Source organism: Urocitellus parryii, chromosome 9 (genome assembly GCF_045843805.1).
Source record: "Urocitellus parryii isolate mUroPar1 chromosome 9, mUroPar1.hap1, whole genome shotgun sequence".
Taxonomy (NCBI): Eukaryota; Metazoa; Chordata; class Mammalia; order Rodentia; family Sciuridae; genus Urocitellus; species Urocitellus parryii.
The window spans coordinates 115,589,534-115,608,155 of NC_135539.1; the positions used below are offsets into that span (position 1 = coordinate 115,589,534).

At 36.4% G+C, this 18,622-nt stretch overlaps 1 protein-coding gene across 9 annotated transcripts in view; it reads right to left on the reverse strand.

Moving 5' to 3' along the window:
* The window catches only part of Ppp1r12b (protein phosphatase 1 regulatory subunit 12B), a 204,054-nt gene that overhangs the window by 135,128 nt on the left and 50,304 nt on the right, over positions 1-18,622 (reverse strand). For 8 of the 9 annotated variants that reach the window (XM_026397107.2, XM_026397109.2, XM_026397105.2 and 5 more), the window contains exons 2-5: positions 11,230-11,360; positions 5,432-5,550; positions 2,657-2,816; positions 1,080-1,224 (exon numbers count right to left, since the gene is read on the reverse strand). In XM_026397107.2, the coding sequence (XP_026252892.2) occupies positions 1,080-1,224; positions 2,657-2,816; positions 5,432-5,550; positions 11,230-11,360 (555 nt within the window). Of the gene's footprint in view, positions 1-1,079; positions 1,225-2,656; positions 2,817-5,431; positions 5,551-11,229; positions 11,361-16,659; positions 16,717-18,622 lie in introns of those variants that run through there. The other variant, XM_026397111.2, reaches the window with a different exon arrangement.

An 18,622-nucleotide genomic window follows, 5' to 3' on the forward strand; every position in this document is an offset into this window, starting at 1 on the left:
GGCCTTCATCTATTACATGGGAAACTCTGTAAGAAACAGCAAACCCATTAAGCAGAGAGCTTCATAATGTACAAAACAGTACTGAGGAAATATCACCACATCATTTCTAATGTTTATTGCCTGTTGGCAAATAATCAAGGGAAACCTCTACTTGTACCTACTCTAAAAAAGGTCTTAATTACAATGATGAATTTAATAAGGGCTCTTAAAAACCTCTGGGGGAGGTTCAGAAACATGTGCACCAAAGATAAGTCACAGAAATCATCTTCCTTTAAGTAACTAAAGGGCAAATAGGAAGGTTTTCTCTTTTAGAAAACATCAGCCCAATTAAGGACTCTGACCTATAGTCTAAGAATGAAACCAGGACCCAAAGGAGACGTGAGGCAGATAAGAACATCTACTAATTAAAGAGTCCAAACCAGGTACAGTGCTGCATGCCTGTAATTCCTGCAACTTGGGAAGCTGAGCAAGAGGATCGCAAGTTCAAGGGCAGCCTAAACAACTTAGCAAGACCTTCAGCAACTTAGTGAGACTGTGACTCCAAAAGACTGGGGGATGTAGCTCAGTGGAAAGGCTCCCCTGAGTTCAAATCCAGTACAGAAAAAAGAAAAAAAAAGTCCATTATCTCTGGGTTCTTAGAAAATTAGGAGACAAGGATTGGAATTCAGGGCTTCTAAGATGCTTGAAGTGAGGCTGAATAAGGCTATTTTCAGCCAAAACTCAAAGTTCTTTGTTATTGTAACATTTTTAAATGACTCAATGTGAATAGAGCTCAGCTGTTAAAAGAATGATTTGAAAAATATCAACTCTTCCATACTTCACTATAAATAGTGGCCTTAGGTTTCTGAAAGCCTTTTTTTTTTTTTTTGCCAAGTTTGTTTTAAGGGCTTCACTAGGTTAATGGGGTTTTATTTCATGTAGCAACACTTCTCTATGTTGATAATGGGTGAGGGCAGGCAGGTGAGGGCAACATCACAGCTACCAGGGATGCACATTTCTCCAGAGCAGTCACCTGGCCATTTTGTTCTAGAGACTCAACCACCAACCTTATTGCGTTTTAGAGATTCAGACTCACTAACCAGTTTGTTCCGGATATCCATGTCACAGAGTGCTTCTGCCAAGATGGAACAAGCCTCCTTCACTCCCCAGTGTGCTGCTGCATGGAGGGGAGTCCAGCCATCAAGATCCTGAACGTTGAGTTCGTAGCCAGCCTGAATTAGAAGTCTAAGAAGAAAACCCCAAATATTACATTTCTCTTTTCAACTTTACAATTTTCTGCCAAAAAAGCTGAAGGTAATTTTATACAATATGTTAAATAATTATGGGCTTTAAAAGTGTGGAATTTTCCACTTGGGGCATTATATTGGCACTCAAAAAGTTTCAGATTTTGGAACATTTCAGATTTTAGATTTTTGGATTAGGGACACTCAACCTATAGGTGCTTTTCAAATTAACTGATATTTCAGATTGAGCCCTGAACTACAGGGATTCATTCTATGATTACTTCTGCCCTCTAAGGCATAGCTATGGTTTCATAATTGCTACTTTAAGCATAAATCATAAATGATTTTTAACTGAGCCCCTCAAAAAGGTCATTTGTATGGTATTTCATACACATATCCATGTAATATTGTATAAGGGGAGTGCAAAGATAGGTGTGTACCTGAGACTAACAAAAACCTAATTCAATTAACCAAGTCATACAACTCTATTATAGAATGTGCTCTGTATTCTCCAGGGCAAGGAGAAATTAACATAAAACAAGGGCTCATATTTCTTCAGGATACTTTCTGGTTGGTCTTTCCACAATATCATAGGTTTACTACAGAATCTCATACCTTCTACTCTACAAGAGTATCTGCAGACACTAACTTTAAAGCTTTAATCTAACTGTAACCATGTTATACATGTAAAGATATGATTCCAGAAGTCCCAAATTGCACTGAGCTGGCTGAGGCCCTTTATTGTGGAGCTCCAGAAATCTTCCAAGAATTGAGCACAGTATGGATGTCACACTTGGACAGATATGGAGTACAACACACTGCCACATCTATTAGAAACCCCATATTAGGTTGAATATAGAACACTGAAGGAGTTCGGCAGCAATGGCACACACAGTGCCTTCAGCAACCCACGTTTTGGGGAAAACCTTTCAACTCTAAGCACCAAAAGCTACATAAGGCACAGATGTAAGAAAAACTGGAATAGACATAGCAGAATCCAAATCCTTCATGTAAGTTTGACTATTCTAGACACTGCATATTCAAGATCTGTAAGATTGATCTAAAGAGTCCCAAGAAATTATTTAAGTCAAAAAGGACCAAAATGATCATAGGTCTGTCCTGCATTGCAGGTCCTAAGAGGAGAAAGTTGCAGGGGAATTAATGACAAATTCATAGAATGGGACAAGGTCTGTGTATCTTAACTCTTTTTCATATATCATACATATCAGTGAAAAGCTAGAGGGATGGCAGGAGGGAGGTAGACTATCTGTGGCCTAATATCAGCAAAATATGGGGTGGGGGAACAAAAAACTGCATGATCAACAAAAAAGGAAACACATCATAGTTGAAAATCTAATTCACCTTTGGCATTCAAAACTCATCTCATCTCATCCCAGTAAACCAAACTACTGATTGATATACAGAAACAATACCTGAGCACTTCAGAGTAGCCCTTGGCAGCAGCCACATGGAGGGCTGTGGCTCCTGAGCGGGCCTGCCTCACATCCTCTATTTTCCCACTGTTGAGCCACTGGCGGGCATCCTGTAACATCTGTTGCTCTTCTTCCTTTCTTGACTGCTCTAGATCAACTCCTATAGAAGTAATATATCAGACAGCCAGCATTACTAAAACTCTACAATTCTAACAGGTTATTTTCCTTAGATTCAAAACACATCATAAATATAACCACAGATAACAGTTTAATTATCAAACTGGATAGTCATCAAATTTAGGAAAGCAGCTGAATTTGCACACACATTAATGGTCTTACCAGGTTAAATCATCAGGCTAAATATTATGTGATGCAGATCCATTGAGGAAACATGCCTAAATCATTTTCAACAGAACATAAAAATCAGAGGGGATATTATTTTTACTTATAATATTTGTACAAAGCTATAAACTTCAAGGTTCTTTTATGTTATATCATTTCAGTTTCCAAACAATTCTTTGAAGTGAGTATAATATTCCCATTTACCATATAAGGAAATAAACATGAAAAGTTTCAATGCCTTGCTTAAAGCTACAAAACACATTAGTGATGCTAGAACTCTGAAATACTTGATCCCTGTCTGTTTTTCTTTTCCACTCATTACACCAAAAGGTTAGTATTAAAGATGTTGGTTTCAGGTATGACATACTTTAAAATAAACTATCTCTAAAGCTTGTTTCCATATACAGAAAAATACAGTGACCTGAAGCTATACATAATACTTCAGAGATGAGTAGGTGATCTGCAGGCTAAAAAAACAGTCAAAAGCATGATGGAAGAACTTCAAGAATTCCTCCCTTTACCAACCACTCTCCAATACCCATGCCAATGAAGAAGGGCTGAGATGGGGCACTCCCTGATATATAAATAATGAAATGTCTCAAATATAAATATACCCATTCAAAGAGTTCCACCTTCATTATCAGTCTTTTCTGTGCTTGGTCTGCTCCCTTTCTACTCTTAAATGAAAATCTGGGAGCTACCTAAGTATTATCTCTGTCTAATCTGAGGAAAGGAAGGGGTGAAGAACAGACCAGAATTCCACACACTATAAGGGGAGTTAACAGTGCTACAAAGTTAGGCATACATATGAATGTCTATTCCAACAGAGTATAATCCTTAACTGAAGAGTCAACAATCAAAATAGGAAAAGTAGATTCTCAAACCAAAACTACTTTAAAAACTGGTTTGTTTAAAAAATTATCTGTAAATTGTAAAACATATTGTAGAAGATGCAACTGAGTGAGATGGGAGGGTAAACAGCACCAAAGCCTTCAGTTCAATAGGGCACAAAACTATATGTAGAAGGCAATAAAAACAGTAGTTGTTGACCTAGAACATCATTATTTTAAGGTAGGTTTGCAATATCCTTTCTATAAAGGGTCAAATATTAAATATTTTTGGGTTTGCTGGCCATCTGGTATATTAGAACTACTCAACTCTGTGGTATATATACAATGGCATAGTACTCAGCCATAAAGAAGAATGAAATTATGGCATGGATGGAACTGGAGACTCTCTTGCTAAATGAAATAAGCCAATCCCAAAATACCAAAGGTTGAATGTTCTCTTTGATATCCAGATGCTAACTCACAATAAGGAGGAGGGGATAGAAGTTCATTGGATTAAACAAAGGAGAATGACAAGAAGGGAGGGGGGGGATAGAAATAGGAAAGACAATAGAAAGAATCAGACATAACTTTCCTATGTTCATATATGAATACATGACTAGTGTAACTCCACATATTGTACAACTTCAAGAATGGGAAGTTATACTCCCTGTATGTTTGATACACAAAATACATTCCACTGTTATGTGTAACTAAAGAGAACAAACAAACAAAAAGAACTACTTAACTCTGTTACTGTAGCACAAAAGCAGCTTGTAAACGAATGGGCATGGTCAGATGGCCCTGATTGCTTTAAAGGTCCCTGGAGCTAAATCCTTTGGGATAAACTACAGATTGTGGGTCTGGTTGTTTACCAACTCCCTTTCCCCCAAAACAAAACAAAACAAAAACAGCACTGCAAATCACATCTAAAGTTTTGTGACAGTTCTAGCAGAATTCCCTAAGACCTGTTCTCCTGTTCTCTGCCTAGTGTTATTCAACATTTTTAAATTAAAAGAACCCAGAGACCTTTAGTAGGAGAATCCTACCCCATTCCCTGAAATGAATTCTTCTAAAACTACCAAAACAAACAAACAAAACAAAAAAAACCTTTTTAGAGCATATTCTTCTAAATTATATTCCTAACTTGATTAAACTACCAGAATAATTTTAAGATTAATATAAAGATCATTTCAGAAATTACAATAAATATATTTTACTAGTATCAACTTCTGTTCTCAAGAAAAAAGATGCAAAGTTACAAAATGAATGTGGCCACACTGTATCCCATCCCTTTCTTTGAACTCCACAATGTGTAGCAAATCTAACAACATATATGCACTGATAAAAAAGTTCACAGGTTACTTCTACCTATCCAGTGAGTATACAACCTCAGAATGGCAAAAACCAGGAATGACTAGCCATTCTTTTGGCACTTCGCCTATTCTTGTTGAGTTGTTACATGATGTTGGTAGTTGATTAATGCTGTACAGACAGATCTAATCCTTTCCTGTTATATGATAATCAAAAGTTTTAACCAACAAAAAAAATTATGTTCTACAGGGGGCAGAGAGTCCCTCTGGGCCCAGCATAGTCTCTAGGTTACCTTGCTTCTTTACTTGTTCCAGAAGAAGATCCTTCATGGCTGGCTCTTCTGCAAGGTCAGAAGGGACCTCACCTTCACTATTCACCATACCCACACTGGCTCCATGGTTAATGAAATACCTGTGCAACAAGACTCAGGATGAATATTATCTCTGTCAATCTAATATTAACTTATACTTGTGCATATGGAGTTCTGTGTAGAGCAAGGCCTATTTCAGGGCTTTAAATATGGCCCCAAATAAGGTGTTTCATTATTAATTTTCAACTTCATTAGCCTTTAATAATTAGAGCTGGAAGTTTCTCCATTTCCTGAAAAGAGCAATGTCAATAGTAGGATTTCTTTCATAGTCATATACCTAACTCCCAGTCTCTCTCTCACTCCAGTGGACAGCAAGAAGTTTCTAAATACCATGTAGTCTTTAAAACATGTCCACCATCTCAGAAGTCCAAACAGGGTTTCCAAAAGGACTTACCTTGCATTTAATATTAGGAATGAAAGAGAACCCCTAAAAGCAACATAAATAAATAAATCTAATGAAAACTTCCAAGTGCACATTGGAGTTTACTAAGTAGTATTGTGGATGTGAAAATAGAAAAATAAGTATGCATTAAAATTTGCACAAATCATCTTAAATCATACATTCACAAAACTTTCCCTTCAGCAAATCATGTATGTGAAATTTTCTGTACTTTTGGAGGAAACTAAATCATGAAGAAGAAACATTAAAGTGATAAATGGTGAGATTCTAAATCCACATAGAATACTTAATCCCAAAGAAGAAAAAACTGATAATTTCAATACCTTACATGGGTCCTCTTTTATTCTCAAAATGATTTCACACACACACACACACACACACACACACAAACAAAATCATGAATCTTAGGCATGAAGTAGGCAATGTAGTTATTACTAATCCTCCTTTAAGTAACTGAGGCTACACATATTAAGTAATTTTCTCAAAATCACATAGCTGGAAAATAGCAGTCTTTGAATTCAAGTCTAATTCACCTTTTCTCCAGAACAAACTACTTCAGAGCCAGTGCGAATCCAAATAATGCTGGGAGCTCTAGCAAATATTCACAGACACTTAAAGGGAAAGAAAAGCTGCAAATTAGACTTTAATTCATTGAAAAATTAATAAATGTCATTGGTCAGAGAACCATACTTTAGGCACTGTAGGAAATTTTTAAAAAATAATATATGGGTCAGGCGTTGTGGCACACACCTGTAATCCCAGCAACTTGGGAGGATGAGGCAGGAGGATCAAAAGTTTGAGGCCAACCTCAGCAACTTAATGAGGCCCGAAGCAATTTAGCAAGACCCTGTCTCAAAATACAAACTAAAAAGGGTTCAGGATATGGCTCAATGGTAAAGCACCTCTGGGTTCAATCTCCCAGTAACACCCACCCAAAATCTATGTATGGCCACTACATTCAAAGAATTGACAAAGGAGAAAAAATCTATAAAAATTAGATTAAGACCATGATTTTGCTTTCTCAGTGCCTAGTAGCTGGTTTGACAGGGCCTCAGTAAATGTTTGTTAATTTATAATCAATTCCACATATGTAAAACTTAAAGGTATTCACAATTCATCTAATTTTCAACTGTCTTCTTCCTTCTCTCACAGCCTTAGGGGAAGACAGACCTTATTCAATTCCAGAGTTAACTCCCTCTATCTGTATTCTTAAATCTATCAAATATCACTATTCTGTCCATCAGTTTCTCTTTTTTACTTCCCCATATTCAATGGCTCCGCTCTTCTGGTTCCTTCCCTTTTACATACCCCCACCCTGAAAAATCATAATACAAATAATATACATAATAAGCACATAATAAATGTTTGTTGGGACTAAACTATAAACAAAACCCTTATTATTCCCAAACACACCCCACTCTCACCCAGCTCTCCTCCTTAGTTCAGTGTTTCCTCCACTGGATAGAACACAGTTTCTTCTTCTCAAACCTTTGCCTCTTCTCACTAACTGAATTCTCTCTTGCCTTCCTCTCACACCACCCCACACTGCAGCTTGATGAGAACACAGGAGCACTCAAAGCAATGTGAGGGCCACAACTGTGCCCTCTTCACTGTCTCTATTTTCCCATATTATCCTGTTTTAGGGAAAAAAGTAAATCTTCTTTAGTTTTACACTTTTACCTGAACAAGAATAAATGTCAACCTATGAAATAGTATCTACTTTACCCTAAGGATCCTTATAGGTGTCCAGAGGCTCAGAAATAACTATTAGCTCAATATATATGTCCTTAGAAAATAAAGCCTTCCTATTCTTTCTAATGCATTACTGATAAAAGGCCTTTTTGCTACTTTTTATGGGAGAAAGAAAGGAAATTAAATGTAGCATCCCAATAAACCATAAAGCCAAACTAAATGTTTCACCCTTGGGTCAATCTGCTACTTCTAAGTTAAACAAACACTATTGATAATAAAAATCTAATACCCAGGGCTGGGGTTGGGGGTCAGAGGTAGAATGCTCGCCTATCATGCATGAGGCACAGCCCTGTCTCAAAATACAAAATAAAAAGGGTCAGGATATGGCTCAATGGTAAGGCACCATTTTAGGCACCAGTTTGTTAATTGAAATTAACAAACATTTACTGAGGCCCTATCAAACCAGCTACTAGATCCTCAGCACCACACTAAAATTTTTTTTAAAAAAAGATATTGTTATAACTAAAATAAATATTTTTTAAAAATCTAATACCCAGTTAACTAATATTAAGCCTCAACTTAAGTTGAAATGAGGAAAAAAATAACCTCTAAACCTCATTTTGATGTACCATACCGAGTACAAACATGAGACAAAAAATTCATCACAGAACATGAAATAGAATGTATTTGATTCTTCCTAGAAAGTCGGTTTACTTTTTATTCTTTTCTACTTCTGTGAAAATTAGAGTTCCTAATGATCCTGGGAATAAGAATGCAAAATGTAAGATCTTTAAGATACAAAAAGAGGCCAGGTGCAGTGACATACACCTATAATTCCAGCAACTCAGGAGGCTGAAACAGAATGATTGTAAGTTTGAAGCGAGACTCAGCAACTCAGTGAAACCCTAAGCAATGTAGTAAGACCCTCTCTCAAAATAAAAAATAAAAAGGACTGGCAATGTGGCTCAGTGGTAAAGCACCCCTGGGTTCAATTCCCAATGCCCCCCCCCCAAAAAAAAAGAAAAATGACAAGATGGCCAGGGACTGATCTTAACTGAAACATTCTTCATTGGCTCTGAGGCCAAATTGAATAGTATAAACAATTGTTTTTCATCATATAAAAAATAATGCCACAGTCTGGCATGGTGGCACATGCCTGAAATCCTAGAAACTAGGAGGCTAACCTGGACAACTTAGTGAGATCATGTTTCAAAATAAAAATAATAAGGGCTTGGAGTATAGCTCAGTGGTAGAGCACTTGCCTGGCATTCAGGAGGCCTGGGCTTTGATCCCCAGTAATGCAAAAAAAAAAAAAAAAAAAAAAAAAAAAAAGGCTACATATTGAAAAAAAAATGACCATAAAAACAAAATCTGTCTAGTAACAATATACATAATGAAAGAGAAGGTCATCCCTACTACCACTCCAGCTCTGCAATGGATTCTGGTCTATATCAGGTCAATCATCATCAAACTTTCATAGATCTAATTTGTAATAATTAGATGAAGAAATAGTAACTGATAGATTCACTTCATTCAGGGTAATATTTGTGCAGGAGATTTCTGAATTTTGAACATTTTTCTAAAGGAACTATGTTTTAAAAATGAATTAAAATAACTACTATTTAAAAAGTCTCATTAAAATCATTCATCTGTACTCAATTTCACAGGAGTGTGATGCCAACCAACACAATGATCCTAATTCTAAGCATAAGCTCCTCTAGAAAAGTATGTGTGGAGGGGAGGGGGATGAAAAGAAGTGAATTCTTGAATGTAACGAGATTTGGTAGCTCAAATATCACAAACATGCCACCTGAACAAATTAATCAATTCTCAAAAATGCAGGGCCAATATGTTCTGTATTTCTTATTAAATAAAATCAAATTTATTTGACAAAGAAATCTCTTTAACTCTTGGACATCAAAATGCTGGCACTGGTGAATAAGGCTGAGAATGGGAGCCTTTCCTATGAGATTCTGAAATGGGGACAGCCTAGGGGATAAAGAGGTAGCTGACTTTTACTAATTTAGAATACAGTAAGGAAATAAGAGGCAAGAAACTACACTATTCATTTCTTTCAGCTTTCAGACTGAGCAGTCCTCTGCTTCTTTGAACAAGCAACCCAGTGATGCTGCCTACTGTTTCCCCAGCCCCGAACCCCTTTGTTTAACTTCTCCCAATGAACATCCCTGGCTTAAGACAGGGTCTCCCACAGGAAATGTGGGCAAATCAGATTCTGTGGGAAGCTATTCTCAGACCTCTATATAGCTGCCAATGTCATTCTCACTTCTGATTGCTATTATTTATCTCTTATTGAGAGATGTAATGGAGCTCTAATCATAATCACTGAAAAAGGCCTTAAAACAAGCAATCTCATTTCTAAAGGGCCACACACATTGTGATAAAGAATTTATTGTATCAATATAAATTTTCCCTCATCTAGAATATACTCAATTGCTTCATTTTAAAGATGTTTCAACCACCAAAGCCTCTTTCCTAAGTAAAAATAACCTTCCTGATCATTCTTTCTTATAAGAGAGACTTTTTTAGTGCCTCTTATATCTCAGACATAATGTAGTCAGAATTCTTCTGCCCAAGGGAGGGGCAACTAGTTGTCATGGAAGTTAATAGCTACTACTGTTATTTTATTAAACATATCCATTCAACCAATGTAGAGAACACATGTCAATCTCTACCCTTCCTTGGTTCTACATGTTTAGGTTCTTTCTTCTACTAAATACCAGCATACCAGTTATTTTCACCTTTGTTTGTATTAAGCATGGATTTTTTAAAATTTTTTTAAACTGTTGATAGACCTGAGAATTGAACCCAGTGCTTCACACATGCTAGGCAAGTGCTCTACCACTAAGCTACAACCCTAGGCCTTAAGCATTGATTTTTTTTTCCCCTCCATATTTATACTGGTACATTATAGTTGTTATAACGGTGGGATCTGTTTACATATTTGTTTATGCACACAATATAACAATATAATTTGGTCAAAATCATTCACCAATATTTTCCTTTCTTTCTCCTTCCTCTCCCTGGTCTCTTTCCTCTACTCTACTGATCTCCTTTGATTCATGAGATTCTCACCCTACTTGTTTTCCTTTTTTCTACTCTAGCTTTCACATATTAGAGAAAACATGAATTTTTACTTTCTGAGTTTGGCTTATTTTGCTTAACGGAATACTCTCAAGTTCCATCCATTTTCCTGCATTTGACACAATTTCATTCTTTTTTATGGATGAATGAAACTCCATTGTAAACACTGATTTAAAAAACAAACAAAAACAACAGGTTTATAAAGGCATCCAGAAAAAAAATTGCAGCCTGCTTATACATGTGCCCTGCTAGAGTTCTTCAGAAGTGAATCCAGAAAGTGCACCAGACAGAATCTAACTGCATAATCCAGCAAATACAAATTATATGAAGATGAAAGCAAACAAAAACTTTCAACTAAGAAACTATAGATTTAGCAATTATGTAAAACATACAATCAATTAGCCTTTAAAAATAGTCAACTTCGTGAATTTGCAATTAATAACAGAGATTATGACTATTTATGAAATCCAAATTCTATGAGCAGAGAAATGAAGGTTATTCCTACCAAACCCAAACAGAAACTCACTCTGCTATGTTGAGATAGCCACAGGAAGCTGCTGCATGAAGGGGTGTCCATCCCTCATTGTCTTGCTGGTTTACATTGGCTCTGTTCTCAACCAGAAACTTCACCATGTCCAAATTTTCATCAATACAGGCCTGAAAAGAAAAGTCCATTCATTTATTCAACAATAATTTATTGAGTTGTACTATGTGATAGGCACCACTCTGGACATGACAATATCCAGCAGTTCTAATAATACATTAATTTTTATGTTTTTCAAACTAAATGTGCAGAACATGACTTATAAACTTAGAAGTGCTATAGGACTATTATTTATAGTACTAATTTGATTAATTATAAAATTGATTTCTGAAGTGGGTAAAAATGATTTCTAAATGGGTAAGCTGTTTCATCATTATAATATACAAAGGAAAGCATGTTAGAAATTTGATAAGTACTGATTTGCTTACAAAGTTTAAAGGAAAATAATCACATACTATCAGATGTAATTTTCTCAGTAGGAAGTTATAGTTTAAGACTATAGGATTACTAAAGGGGGATCATTTCAAATGAAAGAAATGTATTTTTTTTCATGTATTTTCTGAATGGCTTCAAACAATATGGCAAAGGATGTTTATAGTTACAGATGATCAGGGATCCTTATCTGCCCACCTCCTACCAGAAATTAGGGAAGAATGCAGAAGGGTTTTAAATAAAGGCTTTAGGCCTATCAGTCTAGAAGAAAAGAGTCACAAATAGCAATGAGATCTACAAAAACTGAAAAGCTCTCTTGATAATCTACAGAACAAAATGGAGGTAGAAGGTTCATGGTGACAAAGATAATCATTATATCAGGTTTAGATGGTCCTAAAACACTTGAGATATTTCAGGACTCGGACAAATGAGACGCTTTTTAAAAACTCACCTATGGACCCTCTTCTTTAAATAAATAATCAATCAATCAATCAAAATTTCAACTGAGAAAAAAATCCATTAACCAAATCAAAATTATTTTCACAATAATATTAGGAGATTTTATACTTTTTTCATTGTTTTGACATCTGCACTAATGATGCAAAAGCAATGTTGGGTAAAACTGCTCATGCCTTAGCAGAAATCAAGGCAACAGCACCAAAAAAGCTAATTCCACTTAGGAATGACCTTGATGAGGCAGTAAAAATTACTAATTTTATTAAATCTAAATCCTTGAATATTAGTCTTTTTATTACTCTGTGATAAAATAGGAAGTATATTTGCAGCACTTCTGTGGAACTGAAGTATGATTGTTGTTTCTAGAAAAAGCATTTGTGTATGTGTTTGATTTGCCAGATGAACTACCTACTTTTTTCATAAAACACTACTTCTACTCAAAAGAATAACTGACAGATAACTCATTGTTCCTCAGGCTTAAAAATGAAAAAAGTGAGCTTCTCACCTCAAATAAAATAACTAATATTCTCACCTCAAATAAAATAACTAGTATTTGTGTCAGTGGTAGAATTTGGCCATGCAAGTGAAAACAGGAATTTTGCGAAATAAAAACTACCACCATGTAATTGAAAGCTTCCTAATATTCTGCTGATGTTCACAATGGGACTACCAACAAGTGTGTTTGTTAATATTATATAAAGAATTATAATGTGTTTACATTTGGAAGATCTGCTTAACACAATGAACCTGTGTTTTCCAAAAACCAAATGCATGGTAATAAAAAATTGGGCATGGGGAAAACATACATTCAAAATACAAGTTAATCCAATTTTTTTTGTTTTTATACTGAACCCATGGGTGCTTAATCACTGAGCCCTTTTTATTTTATATTTCAAAACAGGGCCTTGCTAAGTTGTTCAGGGCCTCACTAAAGTTGCTGAGGCTGACTTTGAACCTACAATTCTCCTATCTCAGCCTCCTGAGCCGCTGTGATTACAGGTGTGCACCACTTTTCCCAGCTTGACCAATGGGTTTTAATGTGACAGAGTAAAAACAAGTCCACTGATATGGTATTAGCTTGCACATTGCAACTAACATTTAAGAGACTACCAGTAATTAGAGTTTTGATATAGTACACAAGAGCAAAATTCACAATTGTCTGAATAGGCTATTAAAATACTCCTCATTTTTCCAAATATATATCTGTGTGAGACTAGATTTTCTTTATGAATTTTAAGTAAAACAAGATGTCACAACAGATTAGATGCAAATATTAAAAGGGATCTGTAAGAATGTAAAAAAAATGCCACTTTCTGATGTTTTAAAAAAGTATAGTTATTTTAATTAAAATATATAGTTTATGCTAATATGTAATGGGCTGCTGTTATTTTATTTATTTAGGCACTAGGGATTGATTGAACTCAGGGGTACTTAACCACTGGGTCAAATCCCCACCCCTCTTTTTATTTTTTATTTTGAGACATGGTCTTGCTTAAGTTGCTTAGGGCCTCGATAAGTTGCTGAGGCTGGCTTTGAACTTTCGATTCTCCTGACTCAGCCTCCCAGATCACTGAGATTACAGGCATGTGCCACAACACCCAGCAGGCTGTTGTATTTTAATGTATTAAAAAGTATATATTTTTTAATTTCTCAAAAAAATATAATAACCAATAGGGACACAAATTTTAGGGGGGGGTTATTTATAAATTTTTAAGTATAAAAGAAACTGGAGATCAAACAGTTTGAGAACCACTATACCAAGGATATTTTACGGTGATGATGAGCAACTGTTTAAAACAGCAAAAGATTATTGTGAGAAGAATTGACCTTGGAACTCCAGAGAACCCCTGTAACTACAGGATCCAAGTAATACCATCACACCAAGGGCGTTTATGGGAATTCCTTCCAGAGATAAACCTCCTGTCAATCCTGCGCAAAAGCAGGGGCATGGCTGAAAAAGCTTGATCCAAATTAAGTGAAAATTTAATTAACTAACTCTGGTCACAAAAAGCATCTTTGTTAATTTTTCCCAGACCATACGATAATCTTCTAACAATTACTGAGATTAGCTAAACATATCAAGCTAGATTTGATTTGATGCAATATAATATATTCCTCCAACTTGACCTTTTGAGGTCAGATGACTCATAGCCAATGTTCATTACTGTCTCTTTTTCAAAAAGCAGCTATAAAAATTAATTTCTTCTATGAGGCTTTCAAGGTTTATCAACTTCAATTCCCTCCTTACTCTTCCTTTACTTCTATAAGGCATTAACTATTTGTAATTATGCTTCTCATTACATTGGTCACATGTTGTATGTCTGAGTCTGCAATTCCATATGGCAAGGTCTAGTCAACTCATTTCAGAGTAACTCACTAAAACCTAAATAAAAGCCTTTAAGTGAAAAAATGGAAGTGGGCATGCCTTAACCCATCTTCTGTTGCTATTTAAAAAAAAAAAAAAAAAAAAAAAAAAAAAGCCTGGGAAATTTATAAAGGAAGGAGTTTTATTTAGGCTAATTGTGCCGAAGGCTGAGAAGCTGAAGATTGGGTGTCAGCATCTGGTGAGAATCTTGTTCTACTTTAACTCACAGTGAGAAGTAGAAGGACAAGTGGGAATGTTAGAGAGAAACAGGGACCAGATTCCTAATCCCTTCCCATGGGAAAGGCATTAGACCATTTATAAGAGCCCTACCCCGCTTGGGACCCAAAATTCTTCCTCTAGCCCCAACTCCAAAACTGCTGCATTGAAGAATTAAGATTCTTAGGACAGGGTAGGGACGAAGAGCTTGAGAAGAGCTTGAGAAGAAGATGTACATTAAACAGGGATGAGAGGTGGGAGGGAAAGGGAGTGAGAAGGGAAATCGCATGGAAATGGAAGGCGATCCTCAGGGTTATACATAAGGACATATAAGAGGAAAGGAGGGGTAAGACAAGATAATACAAATCGAAGAAATGATTTACAGTAGAAGGGGTAGAGAGAGAAAAGGGGAGGGGAGGGGAGGGGAGGGGGGATAGTAGAGAATAGGACAGACAGCAGAATACATCAGACACTAGAAAGGCAATTTGTCAATCAATGGAAGGGTAACTGATGTGATTCAGCAATCTGTATATGGGGTATAATTGGGAGTTCATAACCCACTTGAATCAAATTGTGAAATATGATGTATTAAGAACTATGTAATATTTTGAACCACCAACAATAAAAAAAAAGAATTAAGATTCAATATATGAACTTTGGGGGCGCACACTCAAATTACAGCAGAGCACTTTTCAAAAGGGCACTAAAGTAAAAGGAGAAGACAGTATTTTAGGGACTGTGCTAAATATTAACCTTAATAATAACACCTCCATCAAAATGACCAAATGTGCAATCTTAATTTATATAGCCCAGGACAGTTAGGTCAGTTACTTTTACTTGGTTGTAAAATGTCTTTGGCTCTGAAAGAAATCTAAAAACAGCTCTGGTGGCCACACTACCACCAGGCAGACTTTTGGAAGCCAATGTTTCCAAGGTCATTCTTTGTATTTTGAAGATGTTAGCAGCCCATTCCAGAAGGCCTAAAATAAATCCCAAAACTAGAGAATGGGAAAAATCTGCCTTTTCTCTTTCCTTCCCTCTTAACATATTCTGTTTGGTTTTTTTTTTAATATTTATTTTTTAGTTGTAGTTGGAAACAATACCTTTATTTCACTTATTTATTATGTGGTGCTGAGGCTGGAACCCAGGGTCTTGCATGTGCGAGGCGAGCACTCTACCGCTGAGCCACAACCCCAGCCCCTCTTTCTGTTTTTTAATCTCTTTCATTCCATCACTACTTCAGTTCTCTTTTTCAATTTTGTGACATTGTTGTCTATAAATTTCAAATCCCTGATACAGCATTTTTATAGGAATAACACTGCAAGGAAGTTTGAGAGAACAGCAATAAAAAACTGGCCTAATCTGATACCATTAGTCTCAAAGGAATTAATTTAGAGACAATAAAATAATTGAACTGCTCAAATCATTCTCCACAAAGACGACTGTATACAGTAAAAAGCACCAGCTGTGGGGTCAGAAGATGGTGTTTGTGTGCTGGCTCTGCCAATACATATAACCTTTCGTGGAGTATTTAACAAAATACCAGCATACTTATCAATGGTGCTGGGAGGACCACCCACCTCACATTAAAGAAGACAGGTCTTTGGAAAAACAGGTGTTTCTGAGCCAACAGTATTACAAAATAGCAACTTCCCCAGGAAGAAACCACACACAAGATGTATTTACTCCTCACCGGTCAAAGCCCTCCCGAACCTCCATTAGCTTATGGGAGAAAAGTGGTTTAATTAAAAATGTCTTTGAATTAGCAAGACTTGGGAGCTTGTTCGTAAGTCTAACTTCAGAAAACTCCCTCTCTGATGTTCAAAGTCCTGTGAGTTCCTAAATTCAGGAACTACCTGAATGAAAGAGTATGCACCATGGTTAAATTGGAAGAGAATCCCTCTTGTAATACCAATCAAGAGAATTAGAAGGTATTTACTCACATGAAATACCTTGGATTGACTATTTCTCCCTCCCTCCCTCTCTTCTTTTTTGGAATCCAGAAGAAGGACTATGACTAAAGCATGGATGAGAGACGAATGGTCCCTGAAAACCTTCTCAAGTGAATAATGACTAAATTTAGATGTCCTTCTGCCCACTCCATCTGCAGCTGTGCTGCTGACTCATTCACATCAGAAGCATGGTGCATGAGCAGATTCGCCCAGCTGTAAAACCTTGTCCAGGGCCTCCACCCACAGCTATCCTGATCCTCCAGACAAAGAGCCTTTCCTTTTCTTGAGAAGGAGGCTAAACAAGCTTTTGATATTACCCATGACAATGACAGGGAAATTCTTTGATTTTAAGTCAAATGCCTTCTGATTTAACTTCCTTAAGTCCTTTTCCTTCTATTTCGTACTCCTGAAGACATACAGAAGATTACTAAAATATCAACTTGATCTAAGCTCCCTAAGAAATGGAGATATGACTAAATATTAGTCTAGAAAAATATTCTAAAAAACTACCAGTTAAAGCTTCCTAAAATTGGCATGTCACATTTCTCTGACAAGGACTTTTTCCAAGGGAAAATACTTGCTTTTACCAATAAAACAGGGAAAGAGCACTATGATACTTCTACTGCACCTGATATTGCTCTCTCTATATCAAAGGCAAAAGTGGCTGATGCTTGATCAATGCCAGAGTTAAATCTGGGAGTACACAGAGGCCTTCCAAAACAAAGCCTCCTTGGTTCCCAAAATAGCCTGCAACTGTCACCACCACCAAGTGCTGGCTTTAAGAGCTGACCTTGCTGCTATGTCTCCGAAAAATGCTAATGTTACCTGCATCAGCCTGTGAACAACTCTTTCCCACAAAACCCAGCTCCAGGTGCCTGGGCAGTTGCTACATTAGAAGCTGGGCTTAGAGTGGCCTAACTTAGTTTGGGTTTTTCAGACCATGTTTGCCTTGATTTCAACAAACCATGCTGACAAATGTGTTGTGAGAATACAACAAAAGACATCACCAATTATCAAAGACAATCCTCAGTATGGGGAAAAGAACTGCAAACCATGTATCCAATAGAAATAATATCCTGAATATATAGGGAACACCTAAAATTCAATAATAAAAAAAATCCTGAAATTCAAAAATGGGCAAAAGAGTTGAAAAGACATGTCTCCATGTTTACAAATGATATACAAATGGCCAAAAGCCATGAAAAGATGGACAACATCACTAGTCATTAAGGAAATGTAAGCTAAAACTACATCAATACACCACCTCACACTCATATGAGGATGGCTACTTTCAAAAAAAAAAATAACAAAAAAAAGGAAGAAGAACAATTATGGTGTCAAGGATGAGGGGAAATTAAAACACTGTGCACTGCTAAGGGGAACATAAAATGGTGTAGCATCTATGGAAAACAGTATGGCAATTCCTCAAAAAATCAAAAATAACCATTTCCATTCTATTCAAAAACAGAATTGAGGGTAGATACTCAGAAGAACTGAAATCAGGGTCTTACAGAGAGATTTGTTCACCATGTTCACAGAAGCATTATTCCCACTAGCTAAAATGTGGAAGAAGCCAATAGTCCACCGACAGATGAACCAATATGCAAGGTGTGGCGCCTGCAAACAAGCCACACTGCCCTGCTGATACCTTGAAAAGGCTTCTGGCCTCCAGAACTGAAGAGAATAATTTTCTGTTATTTTAAGTCACCAAGTCTATGGCAATCTATTACAGAAGGAACCAGAAACAAATCCAATGGACAAAGAGTAGGGAATCAGAACCTCGAGAGTCTGCCATATTCTCACTTTTTCCTCAGCAGTGATTGATCTCTTCTTCGCCAGATGAAAAGGATCACCCCACACACACACAATTTTTTATGCCACCTTCTAGAACAACAACTACATTAAGTAGAATTTTCTTGGTTTTTTAACCAATTTAAGTCAAATAGAAAAATCC